General features: G+C 43.9%; 1 protein-coding gene across 1 annotated transcript in view; it reads left to right on the top strand.

Moving 5' to 3' along the window:
* LOC132884400 (nucleoprotein TPR) overlaps positions 1-24,131 on the top strand; it is a 65,140-nt gene that overhangs the window by 33,889 nt on the left and 7,120 nt on the right. Inside the window, exons 8-15 of the mRNA XM_060918240.1 lie at positions 1,750-1,855; positions 1,947-3,434; positions 10,621-10,695; positions 10,807-10,884; positions 10,969-11,124; positions 11,489-11,607; positions 12,306-12,368; positions 12,478-12,534. Of these exons, the coding sequence (XP_060774223.1) occupies positions 1,750-1,855; positions 1,947-3,434; positions 10,621-10,695; positions 10,807-10,884; positions 10,969-11,124; positions 11,489-11,607; positions 12,306-12,368; positions 12,478-12,534 (2,142 nt within the window). The remainder of the gene's footprint in view (positions 1-1,749; positions 1,856-1,946; positions 3,435-10,620; positions 10,696-10,806; positions 10,885-10,968; positions 11,125-11,488; positions 11,608-12,305; positions 12,369-12,477; positions 12,535-24,131) is intronic.

Raw genomic sequence — 24,131 nt, 5'->3', positions numbered from 1 at the left:
CCCTTGCCTTGTTTGTTGATGGTTACTACATCCAGGTGCACAACAATATAGTGGCATGATGGAAGTCTTGCTGAAAATAAACACTTTCTTTGCTGCCGTTCCTCAATGCTGGCTGTGGTAAACTACTGGTAGTACATGTCCAAAATGGCGGCCGCGTTTGTCGTGACGTCACATGAAAAGGGTCCATATCCTGGAGGGACAGGGTACTGAACAAGGATGTCCTCAAGCAGACAAACACTCCAAGCATGTTCATGTTGCTGTCCCAGAGATGCCTTCGATGACTTGGCCATGTTCATCGCATGGAGGAAGGATACCTCTTAAAGGATGTTCTCTATGGTGACCTTGCATCAGGCTCAAGACCAGTTGGCTGTCCAATGCTGCGTTATAAGGACATGTTCAAGAGGGACATGAAGTCTGCCAGAATCAACCTCGACTCATGGGAAACAGCTGCACTTGACTGTAGCAATTGGTGTAATATAATTCAAATCAGTATTAAGAGAGCTAGGGCCAGGAGGCAACAGCTGTGGCACGACAGAAGGGAACAACAAAGAACAAGGGCATCCTCCACACCCTTGCTACCAACAGCATGCATATGCAGCATCTGTGGCAAAGATTACCACTCAAGAATTGGACTGTACAGTCACAGTTGGCGCTGCTCCAATGCAGTGTGATCTGACATCTCCAGCGCAGTCCATTGGCTTTTGAGATAGAAAGAGGCAATGACAATTCATGAATGTATTACATATAAGTTGACCCATGATTGACCAATAAAACTTGAAAATGGGTCAAATTGGCATGAAATCATCAGAGAGGCTTTACTTTCATTTTCATTAATTTTATATTTTTCACATATTACCCCCTTAAATCATGAGATAAAGAACAACATATTATTGACTCTGAGATGCAAAATGTTGTATTCTGGTTCACATAAAATGCACTATTTTATATCTATATTTAAAAAATGTGAAAATATTTTTTAAAATATCAGTAGCAGGGTCTGCCTACTGCTCTATTCCAAATTCCCCCTACCCCAAAAGTTATTGACAGGGCTGAAATACGCATGTATTTTTAAATTTTAACTCTGTTTATTCTGTGTAATGATGCCACAGCTATCTGTAGCCGGTAGCAAAGGGATCAATATTGGCCATGTTTCCTGGGTGGGATGACGCACTCTCTCTCATCTCTCAATCACAACAACACTAGTCAGTCATGGGTGTCTGTGAGCTCGTGTATGGAGAAGACAGTAGACGGGCGGTTAACTTTAGTTAACCTTTAACTAAAAATTTACTGATCTATGAATATATGCTTTCATGTTCTTCTGCTGTACCAAATATCTGATTCTCCAATTAACTGCTCATAAATTAGCTTGCGTTTGTCACATGAGAATTTCATTGTCTTGAGATTTGATTTGTGTTTTTGCATGATTTTGTTCACGATATTCAAACTTCTCAAAAAATAGTTCATAGATGTATATAGAAATTGAAAAATGTGCAGCAGGTCCACAAGTTTGACCTAAACACCAGTCTGTATAACCAGAGTCAGCCATCCAAAAGAAATATTTAAAAATCATTGTTTTGAGATCAAGGTTACTTTAATGTCAAGATGTGTATGTGAAAACCTGAAAACATAGTATATAATAAAAAATTATAGAGAATGGTTCAGTCCTCATTGGTTCAGTCCTCACTGGCACAGTTGCCTATTAAATACATCCTCACAATCTTTCTTACGTTGTCACACACAATTTGACAGGAATGCAGTGCAGAAGCTGGAAAAGGAGATGCAAAATGTGAAGCAAGAACTGCTGGCTCTCAGAGTGGACCAGAATAGAGGCCTAGATAAGGAAATGCAGGATAAGGTCAGAAAGAGAAGAGAAATTTTAATTAACTGGTTATAGTTTTCTTACATTTTGATATACTGATGCCACTTTTCTTGCTGTCTATCTGTAGCAGGACAGCCTCCAGGCCATGCTAGATAATAAGATGGCATCTTTATCCTCTATGCTGTCATCGAGCCAACAGCAGGGAGATCAGGAATCCCCAGCAGGTTCATTGGGTGAGGAAGGTACTGCTCAACCTGCACAGCTATCAGGCTTGGTGGATCAGAGAACTCTCAAGCAGCTAGAGCCCCAAAGGCTATCGGGCATGGTGGATCAAAGAACCCTTGAGCAGCTAGAGCCCCAACGTCTGTCGGGCTCGGTGGATCAGAGAACCCTCGAGCAGCTAGAGCCCCAACGGCTATCGGGCTCGGTGGATCAGCGAACTCGTGAGCAGCTACAGCCCCAACGGCTGTCGGGCTCAGTGGATCAGCGAACTCGTGAGCAGCTACAGCCCCAACAGCTATCAGGCTCGGTGGATCAGAGAACCCTTGAGCAGCTAGAGCCCCAAAGGCTATCAGGCATGGTGGATCAAAGAACCCTTGAGCAGCTAGAGGCCCAAAGGCTATCAGGCCCGGTGGATCAAAGAACCCTTGAGCAGCTAGAGCCCCAACGGCTGTCGGGCTCAGTGGATCAGAGAACTCTCGAGCAGCGAGAGCCGCAGCAGCTATCGGGCTCGGTGGATCAGCGAACTCGCGGGCAGCTACAGCCCCAACAGCTATCTGGCTCGGTGAATCAGAGAACTCTTGAGCAGCGAGAGCCCCAACGGCTATCAGGCTCGGTGGATCAGAGAACTCTCGAGCAGTTAGAGCCCCAATGGCTATCAGGCTCAGTGGATCAGAGAACTCTCAAGGGGCTAGAGCCTCAACGACTATCAGGCTCGGTGGATCAGAGAACTCTCGAACAGTTAGAGCCCCAACGGCAATCTGGCTTGGTGGATCAGAGAACTCTCGAGCAGCGAGAGCCCCAACGGCAATCTGGCTTGGTGGATCAGAGAACTCTCGAGCAGCGAGAGCCCCAACGGCTATCAGGCTCAGTGGATCAGCGAACTCTCGAGCAGCTACAGCCCCAACGGCTATCGGGCTCGGTGGATCATAGAACTCTCGAGCAACTGCAGCCCCAACTGCTATCGGGCTCGGTGGATCAGAGAACTCTTGAGCAGCTACAACCCCAACGGCTATCTGGCTCGCTAGATCAGAGAACTCTCGAGCAGCGAGAGCCCCAACGGCTATCAGGCTTGGTGGATCAGAGAACTCTTGAGCAGCCACAGCCACAATGGCTATCTGGCTCAGTGGATCAGAGAACTCTTGAGCAGCTACAACCCCAACGGCTATCTGGCTCGCTAGATCAGAGAACTCTTGAGCAGCGAGAGCCCCAGCGGCTATCGGGCTCGGTGGATCAGAGAACTCTCGAGCAGTTACAGCCCCGACGGCTATTGGGCTTGGTGGATCGGAGCATGAATACAAGTGAGCTGTTTGACCGCTTTGAGAATCTGGAGAGCATCGTTGCTGGTCTTATGAAGCAGGAAACCAGTGGCCGGACATTCCAAACCACTAACCTTGTGAGTTCAGACACACAGCTTTGTATCATTTATACATTTGCACAATCATAATCAAAATCGTGTGTGTGTGTATTAGGGCTGGGAATCGATCCAGATTTCCTGGATCGATTCGATTCCGATTCATAAGGTCACGATGCGATTCGATCTGCGATTCGATATCGATCTACTTAGATATTGCTGGATTGTCACTTTAAAGTAAAAACTGTCCCTATTGACAGGAACAGCCCCATATGTGTTTGTGCATGTATCTGTGTATGTGTAAGAGGGACACACAGAGAGAGAAGAGTCAAGGATTTAAAGGATTTATTTTGGAATGAAAAAAATCCAGGTTTTATTTGAATTCTAAATCAAAACCATGACATTCGGTGGCCCTCTTTTGGTTGAATAACATACCCATGGCAGGGTTTCTGACCACAAAGAAAAAAAAGCACCTCAGCAACCACAGCAATTGTGTAAGAAATGATGCTTGACTGATAAGTCTCAGAGTGTAACCATGACAGTTGGCGGCCATCTTTTGGTTGATTAACATACCCATGGCAGGATTAAAACAATGACCAGAACTAATCAACAATGACCACAAAGAAAATAAAAAACAGTAGCTCAGCAACCACAGCAAAGTGTAAGAAATTATGCTTGACTGATAAGACTCCTAGTCTTCAGGAATTGTGTAATTTTTCTGGAGGAAAAGGAGCTGGTCTACATGCTGTGGAGTGAGGCAGCTCCTTTGAGCAGATATGACACAGTATTTCTTGAGGTCCAGCAGTCGCAGGTCAACACCACCCTCTCGGCAGACTTCAGTGAATGTGCAAGTGTGTCTTTTGTTTTCGCATACATTTTTGGGATAACAGTTTCGCTCAAATGTTTGCGACTGGGCAGGACATAGCGTGGTTCCAGTCTCTTCACCAGTAGTTTGAATCCAGCATTTTCTACGACACTGTAGGGGCGTAGGTCTTTACTAATAAATATTCCGACACCCTTGGTTATGCTCAAGGCACGCTGAGAATTTGAAGGAAATTTAACACCAAATGCCTTCTCCAGTGCAGTTTGATTCGCCGCAGATTTAGCTGAAACTGTGTCTGCGTGGTGTCTGGATAAGTGGTTGCGGAGATTGGTTGTATTGCCACTATATTTGAACTCTGTGTGGCACAGTTTGCACACTGCTTTTGTTCTGTCGAGTTCGTCTCTGTCCTCGTAATGTTTGAATCCAAAGTAATGCCATACATCAGCTTTCAGGCCAGGCAGTGATTTTAGCTGTGCAGCTTCAGCCATCTCACGCTCTTAAGTTTCGGTTTCGTTTGCCGGCACCCGCTTTTTATAGCAGTCCTTGCGCGGTCGAGAAAATAGTGCCTATAGCCACCTGGAAGAGATCGAGCCACACATTTTTGAATCGATCTCGTATTTTTTGAACGTGAATCGATATCGGATCGTGGATCGATCTTTTGATCTTTTGAGATATATATATACAACCCCGATTCCAAAAAAGTTGGAACAAAGTATAAATTGTAAATAAAAATGGAATGCAATGATGTGGAAGTTTCAAAATTCCATATTTTATTCAGAATAGAACATAGATGACATATCAAATGTTTAAACTGAGAAAATGTATCATTTAAAGAGAAAAATTAGGTGATTTTAAATTTCATGACAACAACACATCTCAAAAAAGTTGGGACAAGGCCATGTTTACCACTGTGAGACATCCCCTTTTCTCTTTACAACAGTCTGTAAACGTCTGGGGACTGAGGAGACAAGTTGCTCAAGTTTAGGGATAGGAATGTTAACCCATTCTTGTCTAATGTAGGATTCTAGTTGCTCAACTGTCTTAGGTCTTTTTTGTCGTATCTTCCGTTTTATGATGCGCCAAATGTTTTCTATGGGTGAAAGATCTGGACTGCAGGCTGGCCAGTTCAGTACCCGGACCCTTCTTCTATGCAGCCATGATGCTGTAATTGATGCAGTATGTGGTTTGGCATTGTCATGTTGGAAAATGCAAGGTCTTCCCTGAAAGAGACATCGTCTGGATGGGAGCATATGTTGCTCTAGAACCTGGATATACCTTTCAGCATTGATGGTGTCTTTCCAGATGTGTAAGCTGCCCATGCCACACGCACTAATGCAACCCCATACCATCAGAGATGCAGGCTTCTGAACTGAGCGCTGATAACAACTTGGGTCGTCCTTCTCCTCTTTAGTCCGAATGACACGGCATCCCTGATTTCCATAAAGAACTTCAAATTTTGATTCGTCTGACCACAGAACAGTTTTCCACTTTGCCACAGTCCATTTTAAATGAGCCTTGGCCCAGAGAAGACATCTGCGCTTCTGGATCATGTTTAGATACGGCTTCTTCTTTGAACTATAGAGTTTTTGCTGGGAACAGCGGATGGCACGGTGAATTGTGTTCACAGATAATGTTCTCTGGAAATATTCCTGAGCCCATTTTGTGATTTCCAGTACAGAAGCATGCCTGTATGTGATGCAGTGCCGTCTAAGGGCCCGAAGGTCACAGGCACCCAGTATGGTTTTCCAGCCTTGACCCTTATGCACAGAGATTCTTCCAGATTCTCTGAATCTTTTGATGATATTATGCACTGTAGATGATGATATGTTCAAACTCTTTGCAATTTTACACTGTCGAACTCCTTTCTGATATTGCTCCACTATTTGTTGGCGCAGAATTAGGGGGATTGGTGATCCTCTTCCCGTCTTTACTTCTGAGAGCCGCTGCCACTCCAAGATGCTCTTTTTATACCCAGTCATGTTAATGACCTATTGCCAATTGACCTAATGAGTTGCAATTTGGTCCTCCAGCTGTTCCTTTTTTGTACCTTTAACTTTTCCAGCCTCTTATTGCCCCTGTCCCGACTTTTTTGAGATGTGTTGCTGTCATGAAATTTCAGATGAGCCAATATTTGGCATGAAATTTCAAAATGTCTCACTTTCGACATTTGATATGTTGTCTATGTTCTATTGTGAATACATCAGTTTTTGAGATTTGTAAATTATTGCATTCCGTTTTTATTTACAATTTGTACTTTGTCCCAACTTTTTTGGAATCGGGGTTGTGTGTATATGTGTGTGTGTATATATATATATATATATATATATATATATATATATATATATATATATATATAATATTTACCAATCATGAGACAGGGTTATTAAAAAGGTTTTTGTTTTCATAGGCTTGAAAATGCTATCTTTCTGGTTGCACTTCCATAATTTTGCATATCTGTTGGTATTGATAACAATCCTCATAAGCTTGAAGTTTCATCTATATCTGTTTTTATGTGGTGTGGTGGCACAGCAGGTTGCATTGCCACATCAGCTTCAGAAGGGGTTCGGTGGTCTTGGTTTTGAGCCTAAGAGCAGGTTATTGTACATGTTTTGTGGGGTTTATTCCTCCAATGTTTGCTCCAGGTTCTCCAGTTTCCTTCTGCCTCCCAAAAACATGGCAGTATGTTGACTGTAAGATAAATTGCCCCAATGTGTAAATAACTGTGTGAGCCTTTGAGCAATATTTAACAATTATTTGCTGAAGGTGACGTGAATATCAGTGAATAATAACCTCAACTTCGTCTCAGTTATTATTCACTGTTATTATCGGTGAATAATAACCTCAACTTCGTCTCAGTTATTGTTCACTGATATTCACTGAGCCTGAGGCAGATAATTGTTTTAGTATAAATATACAGGTGATTATTAAAAAAAATTTAAATCATGTTAAAAAAAATAATTTTCAAACTTCAGAAGTGGCATGCAAATGTAATAACGGCACGGCGCAGACTTGTCACTTATCTATGCCGACCCCCATAAAATACTTTTGTTTTGAACTCGATAAAATAAATCACAATTCCACCTTACCTTTGAATAGTTTTAGACCAAACTTCGTAGCATCTTTAATGCTTTTAGGAACAGCATTTTCTTTCATAATACAGTGCCTTGAAAAAGTATTAATACCCCTTGAACTTTTTCACATTTTTCCACCTTACAACCACGAACTTAAAAGTTTTTTATTGAGATTTTATGTGATAGACCAACACAGAGTAGCACATAATTGTGAAGTGAAATGAAAATGATAAATGGTCTTCAAAATTTTAAACAAATAAAAATCTGAAAAAATGTGATGTGCATTAGTATTCAGCCCCCCTGCGTCAATACTCTGTAGAACCACCTTTTGCTGCAATTACAGCTGCAAGTCTTTTGTGGTATGTCTCTACCAGCTTTGCACATCTAGACACTGAAATTTTTGCCCATTGTTCTTTGCAAAATAGCTCAAGCTCAGCCAGATTGGATGGAGGGCGTCTGTGAACAGCAATTGTCAAGTCTTGCCACAGATGCTCAATGGGATTTAGGTCTGGACTTTGACTGGGCCATTCTAACACATGAATATTCTTTGATCTAAACCATTCCATTGGAGCTCTGGCTGTATGTTTAGGGTCATTGTCTTGCTGGAAGGTGAATCTCCTTCCCAGTCAGTGCGTTTACATGCACATAGAGAGAATCGAATTTCTGCCGTTGCTCGACTGAAATCGAAGTTCAAAATGCCATGTATACACCTTAATTCGGCTGAAATTGAACCGAACTTGATTTCTCGGAATCGAGCTACACGACCTAGATTATGCGATTTCTGCCGAGCTACTTAGTGCATGTATACCCTATTGAGCTACGTATTCGAGCTACTTACTTCAGCACTGCCCCTTCCGGAAGTGACGAGTGACGAGACCACAAGGGAAACACAACAGCCTTGGTCGGCATGACAACGAATCATGACAATGGCATGAATCTTTTCTTTTTGTGGCATTGTTTGCACTGTTAAAATTTAGCTCACTTACTGTATCACCAAATACATCTGTACAGCTGTTGCATAGCTGTGAATTGTGTACATAAACAAGTCATTGTATTTGTGTGTGTGTGTGTGTGTGTGTGTGTGTGTGTATATACACACAAATATATGTCCAACATCTGAAGAATGTCAATAAAAACAAAACAGTTGAACTTTTTGTGTGTTTATTAAGACATAAGTTAAATTGTAAGCAAAAAAAAAATTTTTTTTGTAAGCAAAAAATGGACTTTAGAAAAATATTATTGCGCAAAATAAGTTGTCTTACAAAACAGTGGTCTGCGCCGGACAGTTTGTAGCCATACAGTCTGTTAGAGCAAGCCGAACAGCTTGAACACGGAACTGCCAGTGTTGCCAGATTGGGGGGTTTTAAGTGCATTTTAGCGGATTTGAACATGTTTTGGGCTGGAATACGTCAGCAGTATCTGGCAACACTATAGCTCTTCTTCATGATGACAACCGGAAGTGAACCAACACGATGGGGCGTGTAGCGCCACGTGTGGCTCGGGTGCACAATGCACCTTGCACAATAGCCCGATTTCACTTGTGCATGTAGGATTGGATTTCTCTGGCACCCCTGCTGGGACCCTTTGCTCGATTACCGACAGTAGCTCGATTTGGACGTGCATGTAAACGTACTGAGTGTCAAGTCTTGCAGCCTCCAACAGGTTTTCTTCCAGGATTGCCTTGTATTTAGCTCCATCCATCTTCCCATCAACTCTGGCCAGCTTCCCTGTCCCTGCTGAAGAAAAGCATCCCCATAGCATGAACGTGCCACCACCATGTTTCACAGTGGGGATGGTGTGTGCAGGGTGATGAGCAGTGTTAGTTTTCTGCCACACATAGCGCTTTGCATTTAGGCCAAAAAGTTCACCTTTGGTCTCATCTGACCAAAGCACCTTCTTCCACATGTTTACTGTGTCCCCTACATGGCTTCTTATGCCTGTCTTTCAACAATGGCTTTCTTCTTGCCATTCTTCCAAAAAGGCCAGATTTGTGGAGTGTACGACTTATAGTTGTCCTGTGCACAGATTCTCCCACCTGAGCTGTGGATTTCTGCAGCTCCTCCAGAGTGATCATGGGCCTCTTGGCTGCTTCTCTGACCAGTGCTCTCCTTGCTCGCTCTGTCAGTTTAGGTGGACGGCCATGTCTTGGTAGGTTTGCAGTTGTGCCATACTTTTTCCATTTTTGAATGATGGACTGAACAGTGCTTCTTGAGATGTTCAGAGCTTGGGATATTTTTTTATAACCTAACCCTGCTTTAAACTTCTCCAGAACTTTATCCCTGACCTGTCTGGTGAGTTCTTTGGTCTTCATGATGCTGTTTGTTCTTCAGTGTTCTCTAACAAACCACTGAGGCCTTCACAGAACAAGTGTATTTATGCTGAGAGTAAATTACACACAGTAGGACTCTATTAACTAATTAGATGACTTCTGAAGGCAATTGATTGTACTGGATTGTATTTAGAGGTATCAGAGTGCAGGGGGCTGAATACTAATGCACACCACATTTTTCAGATTTTTATTTGTTTAAAATTTTGAAGACTATCATTTTTGTTTCACTTCACAATTATGTGCTACTCTGTGTTGGTCTATCACATAACATCTCAATAAAAAACTTTTAAGTTCGTGGTTTTAAGGTGGAAAAATGTGAAAAAGTTCAAGGGGTATGAATACTTTTTCAAGGCACTGTATTTGTAATTCTTCCTCTCTTACAGTGACAGTGATTGGCCGCCATTTTGCCGAGTCGCTTGAGGTGATTATTGAGAAATAGTCTGAATTTCTTGACCAATCCTCGCGTGCGATTTTCTACAGTCACCTTTGTATTTAATTTAATTTATTAGCTTTGCCAGAGCGATATATAATATATATACACATTATGGCTGGGAAACCCCAACAGCTTGCGCCAATTACAGTGGCCCCCATTGTACCTAATCTGCACGTTTCTGAACTGTGGGGGAAACTGGAGCACCCAGAGGAAACCCACATAGACATGGGGAGAACATACAAACTCCACACAGAAAGGCCCCTGTTGGCCATGAGGTTCAAACCCAGAACCTTCTTGCTGTGAGGTGACAGTGTTAACCACTGCACCACCCACCACTGTGCTGTGTATATTATATAATAAATATAATATACTAAATATTATATAATAAATATATTTATTAGTATAAATATTATAGTGTATTTATACTAATACACTACAATAAACTCTTGTGCCCCATTCGTGGTGTTTCCCCACCTCATGCACAGTGTTCATGGGATAGGCCTCAGAATCTTCACAATAAAAGTTACTGAGATTGAGTGAGTGTTTTTATGTGTATTTGATTACGAGTACAGGCTGAGTATGAAGCACTCCATTTTAAAATCACCGAGCTGATGAAGGAACGTGAGCAGGAACAAAGTCATATTGCGGTAAGGAATACTGAGTTTGATTTAAAGCATGGAAAATACAGTACAAGACTGGCACTGGAGTGCCACTATTATACACAGAATAATACATGTACTAATATGCTTATCTCTCAGCACCTGTACAAGACTGTGAAGGAGCTGGACGAGAAGAAGGCAGACAAGAAGGCAATGAAAAGTGGAGATAAAGGCATTGTGAGTGTCTTAAATTATAACACATCAAATACAAAGTCCATCCAATGTCACTTTCAGTGGCTGAAACTTTTCTCCCACATTCAGACAGCAGATATGCAGGCACTGGAGGCACGGGTCCTGGTGTGTGAAGCAACAATAGAACGGCTGAACAGGATGTTGCAGGATCTACCCAACATCACAGAGCATGAGGAGAATTATAATAAGGTTATTGAGAAAATCTCCGTGGAACTGGACTGCAAGGTGAACAGAACAAACCTGTGACTTAACACGAAAAATCTTTTTTGGTGCTATTAGTAATGTAACTCGCCAAAATATCACCGTATAGATTTCCCATTCCTGTCAAAATTGTTCAGTGATTGCTTAGCCTAGCACATTTGACTTTACTCAACAAGCCATTTGTGAGGTAAATCATATTCTAGAAAACATTAAATGAATAATAGAAGACATTAAATGTGGACTGCTGTAGCTCTACTTAAACTAGGAATGACACGTACTTTCATAGTCTGTAAAATCAGAAGGATATCTGAAGCTATAGGTAAAAAGCAAGGCTCTGATAATCTCTGAATATACGTCAGATCGTAATGTTGTGTATTTTTCATTTCAGTTGAACCGCACTGAGCTGGAACCTCTGAAGAAGCAGGTAAAGAATTGCCAGACAAAAATTCAGAAGCAGCTAGAGGCCCAACTTTCCCCACCCTGTAATGATGCTGCTGTTGTCAAGACGTGAGTAATGTAAACAATGTCAGTCCAAATCCTTCATAGCTTTTTCCTCTATTGCCATACTCTCAAAGATGCTGCTATGTTTTGATGTGAATATGTTTTAAATTATATCTATATGTTTCCTGCTCACTTGTATAGTATGTGTTTGCCCCATTTAAAGCCAAAGTAGTTTCAGCTATGCCACTGTATTCACCGTTTTTGACTAAGGTATTGGAACAAGTGGTTGCAGACCAAATTTAGTACCTCATAACGATCAATAAACCGTACAACCCTTTTCCATAGGGCTTTTGGGTCCTACACGTCACAGAAAGTTTTATTTTAAGGCATTTTATGTTGTATGCCATTATAATAATACAAAAAGTCTACAGTGGGTTTTGAGTTACTGGTACAGCCCTGTTGCTTTTACTCTTAACCCTGTAATAGGCAACATTTTGCAACTATGTCTGCCATTTTTTCTGTAAATGTCACCAATATATTCAACAAATACATTTGTTTACTCCAGATTAGATAACTGAAATGCTCTTCTATTTTGCTGTTTAGACAAAAACTTATCTGCAGGATACAGTACATAAAAAATATAGCAGCCAGTGTTCTGACTTCTCAAATCCTGGAGTCGTATTATTCCCATTCTCTTATTCTTCTACTTCTTCTTAATAACAATAATAATAATAATAATAATAATCGTTCCTTCTTATTAACAGCCAGTTCACAGGGTCCTGCTGCCTCTCCTGTAATCGCACTGTCAGCATGAAAGCTCCTGGACCGTATGTTTGCTTTTTGAGCCTTAAATCCATTCAAATGTATTCCACATACACTATATGTTTACTCTGTCCTGTCCTTTACTTCTTCCTCTCTTTGGCTGGATGATTTCAGACCCCTGCCGGTATTGCTCAGACCTCCAAATTTTCCCCTTCCAAAGCATTGCGGGAGGTAAGGAGAATTTTTGTTTTGTTTGTCCTAGCTAAAATAATTAAATAATATTGGCTGGCGTTGAGTGGTATATCAGATATATTCCATTCAGCTAGCATGATATTGAACGAGTCTTCGACTCATTCAATATCATGCTAGCTGAATGGGATATACAGTTGTGGTCAGAAGTTTACATACAGTGGCATGAATGTCATCTTGGATATGAATGTCATGGGTTTTCAGTAATTTCTTTTAACTGTTCTTTTTCTGTAGCAGAATGTACAGCATAAACTAAAAAAAACACTAGAATTTGGTGCACAAGTTTTAATTTTCTTTGGGTTTTCTGAAATCAACACAGGGTCAAAATTATACATACAGGGTCAAAAATATACGTTCGGCACACCTAATATTTGGGTAAAAAAAATGTCTCTTCGCAAGATTCACCTTGACCAAACATTTTTGCTTACCATGAACAAGCTTCTGGCAGAATTCTGGTTGGATATTTCACGACTCTTCATGGTAGAATTGGTAGAGTTCAATTAAATTTTTTTTTTTTTTCTTGGCATGAACTCGACTTATAAGCACAGTCCATATATTTTCAATAAGGTTGAAGTCAGGGCTTGTTTTAAGCTTAATGCTAGCCTGCTTTATCTTCCACAACCAGCTCTGATGCATGTTTGGGTTCATTGTCCTATTGTAAGTCCCAAGTCGTGTTCAAGTTTCTGATGGTGTTAGGACTGGGACTGTTTTGGCCTCTAGAGGCCGCTGTTATTTCCATCTTGTCATGTTTGTTTTGGCCTCTAGAGGCCGCCACTGTGTTTTTGTGTTTGTCATCATTGCCTGTTTCCTGCCCCGCCCTGTTCCTTAATTAGTGTGTGTATAAATACCCCTCTGTTTGTTCCCTTGTCACGGAGTCTTTTTCCTATGCTATGCTATTAGTGCTAGTTCCCTCTGTCCCATGTACCTTGCCTGTGTCTTTGTATTCTTGGTTTTTGCTTCTTTCTTTTGGACTTTGTGGATTTTGTTTTGACCTTTTGATCTTCTGAGCGTTTTAGTTTTTGCCTCTTCTTTTCTTAGTTGGATTTTGGACTTTGACCCTTTGGATATTTTTGTTTTTTGTACATCTTCTGAGCTTTTGGATTATCCTTTTGTTTTTTCCTTTGGACTGTATATAGTGTAAATAAACAGTTTTTGATACTCTACTTTCGCCTCACGCCTCTGCACTTGAGTCATCCCCCTGGTGGCCTAGTGGGGGTTTGCTGGATTATCACGCCAGCGACCGGGTTCAAATCCCAGCAAAACCCTAACAGAAAGACTCCGTCATGACCGACTCAGCAGAGGCTGCTTCAACTGTCTACCCGGCCAACCTTCAGGGAATTATGGCAGCTCCAACACGCTTCGGAGCGACCATGGACGCTCATGGACGAACGCTCACAAGCCAATGTGAGGCCCTTGCTCGCCACGAGGTACTGCTTCAGCAAATTGGGAAAACCCTGGCACAGCTGACACCTCTGCCTGCATCTCCTCATCCTGCTCCAGTGCCTCCCGCCACACTGTCTCCTTCACCTCACGAACCCAGCCTTCCTGCACCACAGAGGTATGACGGCAAGCACGATGAGTGCTGGGAGTTCCTTACCCAGTGCCAACTCACCTTTGAGCTCCAGCCTACCACCTACACTACGGATTGCCGCAAGATCGCCTTTGTGATAACCTTGTTAGCTGGTAAGGCACGAGCTTGGGCAACAGCTATCTGGCAGAGACAGGGACCCGAGTGCTCTGATTTTGAACTGTTTACTGAAGAGATGCTTCGGGTCTTCGACCAGGCGGACATCAGTACCGATGCAGCCAGAAAGCTCATGTCCATCCGGCAAGGAGGAAGCGTCGCAGACTACACCATATCGTTCCGGATGCTCGCAGCAGTCAGCGGATGAAATGAGGCTGCCCTGGTTTCAGCCTTTCACCATGGTTTGTCTGACCCCATCAAAGACGGTCTGGCCTCTATTGGATGCCCAAGTGACCTCAAAACTCTGATCTCACATGCTATTCGTCTGGACAACAGGATTAGAGAACGCCGCCAAGTCCTGAGTCTCCCCGGCCTCACTGCCTCTACATGGAGCCCGTCTACCTCCTCCAGTGACTGTTCAGAGCCCATGCAAGTTGGCCGTACTCGTCTCTCCATAGCCGAGAGGGAGCGCAGAAGGAGGGACAAGTGCTGCATCTACTGTGGCAAGCCTGGTCACTTCCAAGCATCATGTCCTGAGCTCTTGGGAAAAGGACCGCCCCGTCCAGCCGAGGGAGGGTTGTGATGGGGCCTACCCTCTCTCCCGGACTCCCAGGCCAAGGAATCTACATCCCGGTCTCCATCTCCTGGGGTGAGTCCGTCCACTCTTATCAAGCTTTGTTAGACTCAGGGGCGGCTGGAAACTTTATGGATATCCACTTCGCCCAAAGCATCAATGTCCCGACTGCGCCTCTTGAAGTCCCACTGTCTGTGTCTGCCCTCGATGGCCAAGCGTTAGGTGATGGAAGAGTCACCCAAGTTACTTCTCCAGTCTTCCTCCAGTCTCAAGGTCACAAGGAAGAAATATCCCTGCACCTGATTCCTTCACCTGAGTTCCCAGTTATTCTAGGTCTTCCTTGGCTTACCCGCCACAACCCTCGTATAGACTGGGTCACTAGCCAGGTTGTGGAATGGGGCCCTGCATGCCATGCCTCTTGTCTGCTCTCTAGCTCTCCTGTGTCTCCTGCCGAGCCCCCTGATCTCACCGAGCTATCTCAAGTTCCCACAGAGTACTGGGATTTGAAGGAGGTATTCAGCAAGAGCAGGGCCGCTGTTCTTCCTCCGCACCGGGCCTACGACTGTGCCATCGACTTGCTCCCTGGGACTACCCCTCCTCATGGCAGACTGTTTTCCCTCTCTCAGCCAGAACGCAAAGCCATGGAGGAATACCTCAAAGACGCCCTGGTCTCTGGGTTCATTCGACCCTCCACCTCACCTGCTGATGCCGGCTTCTTCTTTGTCGGCAAGAAGGATGGGGGGCTCCGACCATGTATTGACTACAGGGGCCTGAACAAGATCACTGTGCACAACCGATATCCCCTTCCGCTGATGTCCACAGCATTCGACCTGCTCCAAGGCGCCACCGTCTTCACCAAATTGGACCTACGGAACGCATACCACCTCATCCGTATCCGACAGGGAGACGAGTGGAAGACTGCCTTTAACACCCCGTCTGGGCACTACGAATACCAGGTGATGCCCTTCGGACTCACCAACGCACCAGCTGTTTTTTAGGCCCTAATCAACGACGTCTTGAGGGACATGATTAACCTGTATGTTTTTGTCTACCTCGACGACATCCTTATCCTTTCAAAGACCGTGCAGGAGCACCGCCACCATGTCCGCCAGGTTCTCCAGAGGCTGCTACAGAACAATCTGTTCGCCAAGGCCCAGAAATGCGAATTTCATGTTCCCGAGGTCTCCTTTCTGGGTTTTAATGTATGGACAGGCCAACTCCAAATGGACCCAGCCAAGACCCTGGCCATCCGGGACTGGCCCACTCCCAAGTCCGTCAAAGAGGTTCAGCGGTTCTTAGGATTTGCTAACTTCTACCGCAAGTTTATCAGGAACTTTAGTTCTGTAGCAGCACCCATGTCGGACCTCACCAAAGGGACAGGTGGATCTTATGTCTGGTCTCCTCAGGTGGAAAAGGCATTCAAAGACCTCAAGCACCGCTTCTGCACGGCACCCATTCTGGTCCTCCCGGACACCTCCCAACCATTCATCGTGGAGGTGGACACCTCGGACAGTGGTGTCGGCGCGGTGCTCTCTCAACGTTCGGAAGGAAAGCTGCACGCCTGCACTTACTTCTCCCACCGCCTGAGTCCTGCGGAGTCCTGGTACGATGTGGGGGATCGAGAACTGCTAGCGGTCAAACTGGCCCTTGAGGAGTGGAGGCACTGGCTGGAGGGAGCGCAACATCCATTCCTGGTTTGGACGGACCACAAGAACCTGGAGTACCTCCAGCAAGCCAAGAGACTGAACCCACGACAGGCTAGGTGGGCCCTGTTTTTCAGTCGGTTTGACTTCACCCTATCGTACTGCCCCGGCTCCAAGAACACCAAACCTGACACACTGTCCAGGCTGTTCTCTGCCACTAACAGGGAGAGTGAAGTCGGGCCCATTGTCCCTGTGTCCCGGATTGTGGCCCCTGTCCGCTGGGGTATTGAGGAGGCCGTCCGATGAGCCCAACGCCAGGACCCCGGTCCTGGGACGGGGCCACCGGGCCTCTTGTACGTCCCACATCAAGCCCGGGCCAAGGTTCTCCAGTGGGGTCACTCTTCCCCTCTCACCGCCCACCCGGGAGCTCAAAGGACCCTGGACTTTTTGAGAAGGCGCTTCTGGTGGCCTAGCATGGAAAAGGAAGTGAGGTCATTCGTCCTTTCCTGCGAAGTGTGCACCAGAAGCAAGAACCCACGACAGCACCCCCAGGGTCTCCTGCATCCTCTGACCATTCCCCGGCATCCCTGGTCCCACGTGGCAGTCGACTTCATCATGGGTCTCCCCGAGTCACAAGGTAACACTGTCATATTGGTCATAGTTGACAGATTCTCCAAGGCCTGCCGCTTTTTACCACTGTGCAAGCTCCCTTCTGCTCTTGAAACTGCTAAGCTATTATTCATTCATGTCTTCCGAGTCTTTGGTCTCCCGCAGGACATCGTCTCAGACCGAGGGCCCCAGTTCTCCTCCCGAGTGTGGCACGGGTTCTGCAAGGTCATCAGAGCCACTGCCAGCCTCTCCTCTGAGTTTCACCCACAGTCCAATGGCCAGACGGAGAGGCTCAACCAGGACCTGGAAACCACCCTGCGAGGCCTGGCTATGGATAACCCGACATCGTGGAGCACCTGGCTGCCATGGGCAGAGTACGCCCACAACACCCTGCAGTCATCGGCCACCAAGCTGTTGCCATTCCAGTGCCAATTCAGGTTCCAGCCACCTCTGTTCCCGGACCAGGAGGAGGACGCGGGGGTGCCCTCGGTCAACCAATATGTGAGACAGTGTCGCAAGACCTGGAGCAAGGTCAGGAAGACCCTCATCCAGACCTCCAGAACTAGACTCAGGCCAACCGCCATAGAAGACCTGCCCACGCTTTCCGCCCTGGGCAGCGGGTTTGGCTGTCCACTAAGGACCTTCCGCTGCGGGTGGAGAACCGCAAGCTTGCTCCTCACTACATTGGCCCCTTCAAGGTGGTGCGCAGGGTGAACCCTGTCGCCTACCGGCTCCAGTTGCCCCGGACTCTGAGGATCAACCCCACATTCCATATTTCCCTGTTGCGGCCAGTACTGACGTCCACGTATGCCCCTGCCCCTAGGAACCCCCCACCCCCCCCCCACATCTTCCAGGGTCAGACTGTGTTCACCATGCATCGCCTGCTTGACTCCCGCCGGGTCTGCGGCGGGCTTCAATATCTAGTAGATTGGGAAGGCTATGGCCCTGAGGAACGGTGTTGGGTCCCCGCCCGGGACATTCTAGATAAAGGACTATGCCGGGACTTCCATTCGGCCCATCTGGATCACCCTGGGAACGTCAGGAGACGCTCCTGGGGGGGGGGGGGGGTCCTGTTAGGACTGGGACTGTTTTGGCCTCTAGAGGCTGCTGTTATTTCCATCTTGTCATGTTTGTTTTGGCCTCTAGAGGCCGCCACTGTGTTTTTGTGCTTGTCGTCATTGCCTGTTTCCTGCCCTGCCCTGTTCCTTAATTAGTGTGTGTATAAATACCCCTCTGTTTGTTCCCTTGTCACGGAGTCTTTTTCCTATGCTATGCTGTTAGTGCTAGTTCCCTCTGCCCCATGTACCTTGCCTGTGTCTTTGTACGTATTCTTGGTTTTTGCTTCTTTCTTTTGGACTTTGTGGATTTTGTTTTGACCTTTTGATCTTCTGAGCGTTTGAGTTTTTGCCTCTTCTTTTTTTAGTTGGATTTTGGACTTTGACCCTTTGGATATTTTTGTTTTTTGTACATCTTCTGAGCTTTTGGATTATCCTTTTGTTTTTTCCTTTGGACTGTATATAGTGTAAATAAACAGTTTTTGATACTCTACTTTCGCCTCACGCCTCTGTACTTGAGTCATCCCCCTGGTGGCCTAGTGGGGGTTTGCTGGATTATCACACCAGCGACCCAGGTTTGAATCCCAGCAAAACCCTAACAGATGGTTTATGCTGAAGAATTCTGAGGTAGTCTTCATTATTCCATCCACTTTGTGCAATGAGCCAGTTCCACTGGCAGCAAAACAGCCCCAGAGAATCATGATGATCCTTCCACCAGCAGCTGGTACAGTGTTCCTCTGTACATGGTGGTCATTATGGCCAAACAACTCAATCTTTGTCTCATCTGACCATACAGCTTTCCTCCAGAAAGCTTTTTTCTTTGTCCGTGTGATCAGCTTCAAACTTTAGTTAAGCTTGAAGGTGTCAGTTTTGGAGCAGGGGGTTATTACTTGGATAGCAGCCTCTTAGTCCATGGTGATCTGAACTGTAGACAGTGATCCATCAGCTTCCAGTTCATAGCAGGGCTGTGCCATGGTGGTTCCCAGGTTGTTCCTGACCATCCAAACCAATTTCCTTTCAGCTGACGGTGACAGTTTGGGTTTTCTTGAAGCAAAGTGGCTTGGCAAAGTGACTACACCTCACAATAACTTGGATGCAATTGTTTGAACTGATCTTGGAATTTGCAGTTGTTTAGAAATGGCTCCAAGAGACATTCCGGAGTTGTGTACATCTGCGATTCTCATTCTCAGATCTGCACTGAGCTCCTTGGACTTTCCCATTTTACTGTGTGTTGGTCAATCCAATGCGTGCTGTAAACAAACCCTTTTTATGAACGCACAAAGAAGCTACCAGCTGTCGTCAATCATGACTACTAACAGAAAGTTAAGAGACCTCGGCCTTGGCAAGATAAAAGACATTTTGGAAGTTTCAGCACCTCTGAATTAATAATCTAAGGGAGCATATGTAAATTTCTGACCCAGTATGTATAATTTTGACCCTGTGCTGATTTCAGAAAACCCGAAGAAAATTAAAACTTGTGCACCAAATTCTAGTGGTTTTTTTTTATTAAAGTTGTATGCTGTACAATCAGTGAAAACCCAAATATTGCCATGACATTCATATCCAAGATGACATTTATGTCACTGTATGTAAACTTCTGACCACAACTGTATCTGATATGCCACGAAAAAAAGCCAGCCAATATTATTATTATGATCCGGACACACTTTCTTTTCCAGTTTTTCAATGTCTGTTTGTATGTTTTTCTCTTGTAAATATGCATGAAGAATATCTAAGGAAGTTTTGGTAGCCTTTCGGGTATTGAAGCCTCGGCCCCTGCAGAATTTTGAAGATAGTCTCGACCTTCACAGTAATAAGTGAATATTCAAGAGTTTGCTACATATATGACAAGTCGATCCATGATTGACATACAACCCCGATTCCAAAAAAGTTGGGACAAAGTACAAATTTTAAATAAAAACGGAATGCAATGATGTGGAAGTTTCAAAATTCCATATTTTATTCAGAATAGAACATAGATGACATATCAAATGCTTAAACTGAGAAAATGTATCATTTAAAGAGAAAAATTAGGTGATTTTAAATTTCATGACAACAGCACATCTCAAAAAAGTTGGGACAAGGCCATGTTTACCACTGTGAGACATCCCCTTTTCTCTTTACGACAGTCTGTAAACGTCTGGGGACTGAGGAGACAAGTTGCTCAAGTTTAGGGATAGGAATGTTAACCCATTCTTGTCTAATGTAGGATTCTAGTTGCTCAACTGTCTTAGGTCTTTTTTGTCGTATCTTCCGTTTTATGATGCGCCAAATGTTTTCTATGGGTGAAAGATCTGGACTGCAGGCTGGCCAGTTCAGTACCCGGACCCTTCTTCTACGCAGCCATGATGCTGTAATTGATGCAGTATGTGGTTTGGCATTGTCATGTTGGAAAATGCAAGGTCTTCCCTGAAAGAGATGTCGTATGGATGGGAGCATATGTTGCTCTAGAACCTGGATATACCTTTCAGCATTGATGGTGTCTTTCCAGATGTGTAAGCTGCCAATGCCACACGCACTAATGTAACCCCATACCATCAGAGATGCAGGCTTCTGAACTGAGCGCTGATGACAACTTGGGTCGTCCTTCTCCTCTTTAGTCCAAATGACATGGCGTCCCTGATTTCCATAAAGAACTTCAAATTTTGATTCGTCTGACCACAGAACAGTTTTCCACTTTGCCACAGTCCATTTTAAATGAGCCTTGGCCCAGAGAAGACATCTGCGCTTCTGGATCTAGATACGGCTTCTTTGAACTATAGAGTTTTAGCTGGCAACGGCGGATGGCACGGTGAATTGTGTTCACAGATAATGTTCTCTGGAAATATTCTTGAGCCCATTTTGTGATTTCCAATACAGAAGCATGCCTGTCTGTGATGCAGTGCTGTCTAAGGGCCTGAAGATCACGGGCACCCAGTATGGTTTTCCGGCCTTGACCCTTACGCACAGAGATTCTTCCAGATTCTCTGAATTTTCTGATGATATTATGCACTGTAGATATCATCATATGTTCAAACTCTTTGCAATTTTACACTGTCAAACTCCTTTCTGATATTGCTCCGCTATTTGTCGGCGCAGAATTAGGGGGATTGGTGATCCTCTTCCCATCTTTACTTCTGAGAGCCGCTGCCACTCCAAGATGCTCTTTTTATACCCAGTCATGTTAATGACCTATTGCCAATTGACCTAATGAGTTGCAATTTGGTCCTCCAGCTGTTCCTTTTTTGTACCTTTAACTTTTCCAGCCTCTTATTGCCCCGTCCCAACTTTTTTGAGATGTGTTGCTGTCATGAAATTTCAGATGAGCCAATATTTGGCATGAAATTTCAAAATGTCTCACTTTCGACATTTGATATGTTGTCTATGTTCTATTGTGAATACATCAGTTTTTGAGATTTGTAAATTATTGCATTCCATTTTTATTTTCAATTTGTACTTTGTCCCAACTTTTTTGGAATCGGGTTTGTATAAAACATGAAAATGGGTCAAGTTGGCATGAAATCATCAGAGAGGCCTTACTTTCATTTTCATTAATCTTATATTTTTCACATATTACCCACCTGAATCACGAGATCAAGAAGAATATGTTATTGACTCTGAGATGCAAATTGTTGCATTCTGGATCAAATAGAATGCACTATTTTACATCTATATTTTAAAAATGTGAAAATATTTTAAAAACGTAAGTAGTAGGGTCTGCCTAATGCTCTTTTCCAAATTCCCCCTACTCCAAAAGTTATTGACAGGGCTGAAATATGCATGTACTTTTAAGTTTTAACTCTGTGTATTCTGTGTAATGATGCCACAGCTATCTGTAGCTGGTAGCAAAGGGATCAATCTTGTCCATGCTCCCTGGGTGGGATGACACACTCTCTCTTGTCTCTCAATCACAATGACACTAGCCAGTCATGGGTGTCTGTGAGCTCATGTATGCAGAAGACAGTAGACAGACTTTTAGTTCGGGTTGTCAGTCGATGAAAATATTTAATCACGATTAATCACATTATTGTCCATAGTTAACTCATGATTAATCGCAAATTAATCACACTTTTTTCTGTTCTAAACGTACCTTAAACTGATATTTTTCAAGTTTTTGGGGAGTAGGAGTATACAAACATGCTTGCTTTATGCAAATGTATGTGGCCAGGTCAGGAAGGATAAGGCTGGACACAGCAAAAATTGTTTTTGTGGGTATTTTACTCCCCACCTGCATTTAAAAAAATAAAGCAACATTCACATTAGAATTTTGAGGGTTTAGCACATTTCAGTGTGAACAAAACAATATATTATTTTCCTCTCGTTCTGTACTTAACTTCCAGCCCCAAACTATGCAATAAACTAAACTAAGCAAACTCGGTGATGTGGACTCTGGACAACAGTAGTGGCTATCTATAAATAAAGAAAATAAAAATACAAAACCCAAAGAAATGCATTTGTTGAGCCACACAGCTCATAAAGATGTTTTCCAGTAAAATGCAATAACTCACTGGTAAATATACAGTACATTCATGAGCAAATATTGCATTTATAAACACGTTTACATAACTCACGAATTTCTCAGAATTAAACAAGCTCTCTGTGTCACTCCAGTGTGCAGCCTGTGCGCTTAGACACACACACACACACACACACACACACACACACACACACACACACACACACACACACTTTAACACATCATCTTTTCTCCCCTCTGGCCATCAAAAGCATATTAAAAATGCACACTTTATAATATAAACAGTCAGAATACAACAATATAAGTTGATTCTGTACACAAGTGCACTTTACCACAACTTACGCTGACCAGCTACTCTCTACTGTACTCATGTTATGTCACTTCCTGATTTCCCAAACTACAGGGAAGGGGGCACAGAACATGTATCCGTTAATTGCATGTCAAAAAAAAATTTGTGGCGTTAAAAGGAACTTGCATTAACGCATTATTATCACGTGAACTTCAATAGCCCTACTTTTAACTTTAGTTAATCTTTAACTAAAAATTTACTGACTTATGAATATATGACTTTATATCCTTCTGCTGTACCAAATATCTTGTTCTCTATTTAACTGCTAGTACTGTCACATGAAAATTTCATGGTCTTGAAACTCGATTTGTATTTTCACGTAATTTTGTGAATATGACTCATACTTGTCAAGCATGTTTCACAAAAAGAGTTCACAGATGTACAGTTAGGTCCATATATATTTGGACACTGACACAAATTTTGTTTTTTTACCTGTTTACTGAAACATATTCAAGTTATAGTTATATAATGGACATGGACATAAAGTCCAGACTTTCAGCTTTCATTTGAGGGTATCCACATTAAAATTGGATGAAGGGTTTAGGAGTTTCAGCTCCTTAACATGTGCCACCGTTTTTAAAGGGACCAAAAGTAATAGGACAATTGACTCAAAGGCTATTTCATGGGCAGGTGTGGGCAATTCCTTTGTTATGTCATTCTCAATTAAGCAGATAAAAGGCCTGGAGTTGATTTGAGGTGTGGTGCTTGCATTTGGAAGATTTTGCTGTGAAGAAAACATGCGGTAAAAGGAGCTCTCCATGCAGGTGAAACAAGCCATCCTTAAGCTGCGAAAACAAAAAAAACCCACATCACACATCACATTATCTCAAGCCGCTTTATCCTTCTACAGGGTCGCAGGCAAGCTGGAGCCTATCCCAGCTGACTATGGGCGAAAGGCGGGGTACACCCTGGACAAGTCGCCAGGTCATCACAGGGCTGACACATAGACACAGACAACCATTCACACTCACATTCACACCTACGGTCAATTTAGAGTCACCAGTTAACCTAACCTGCATGTCTTTGGACTGTGGGGGAAACCGGAGCACCCGGAGGAAACCCACGCGGACACGGGGAGAACATGCAAACTCCGCACAGAAAGGCCCTCGCCGGCCCCGGGGCTCGAACCCAGGACCTTCTTGCTGTGAGGCGACAGCGCTAACCACTACACCACCGTGCCGCCCAAAAAAAACCCATCCGAGAAATTGC

The sequence above is a fragment of the Neoarius graeffei genome, chromosome 4 (assembly GCF_027579695.1).
Source record: "Neoarius graeffei isolate fNeoGra1 chromosome 4, fNeoGra1.pri, whole genome shotgun sequence".
NCBI classification, from domain to species: domain Eukaryota; kingdom Metazoa; phylum Chordata; class Actinopteri; order Siluriformes; family Ariidae; genus Neoarius; species Neoarius graeffei.
Note: the sequence above shows the minus strand (reverse complement) of the source record. Positions and strands in the feature narration are given on the sequence as shown.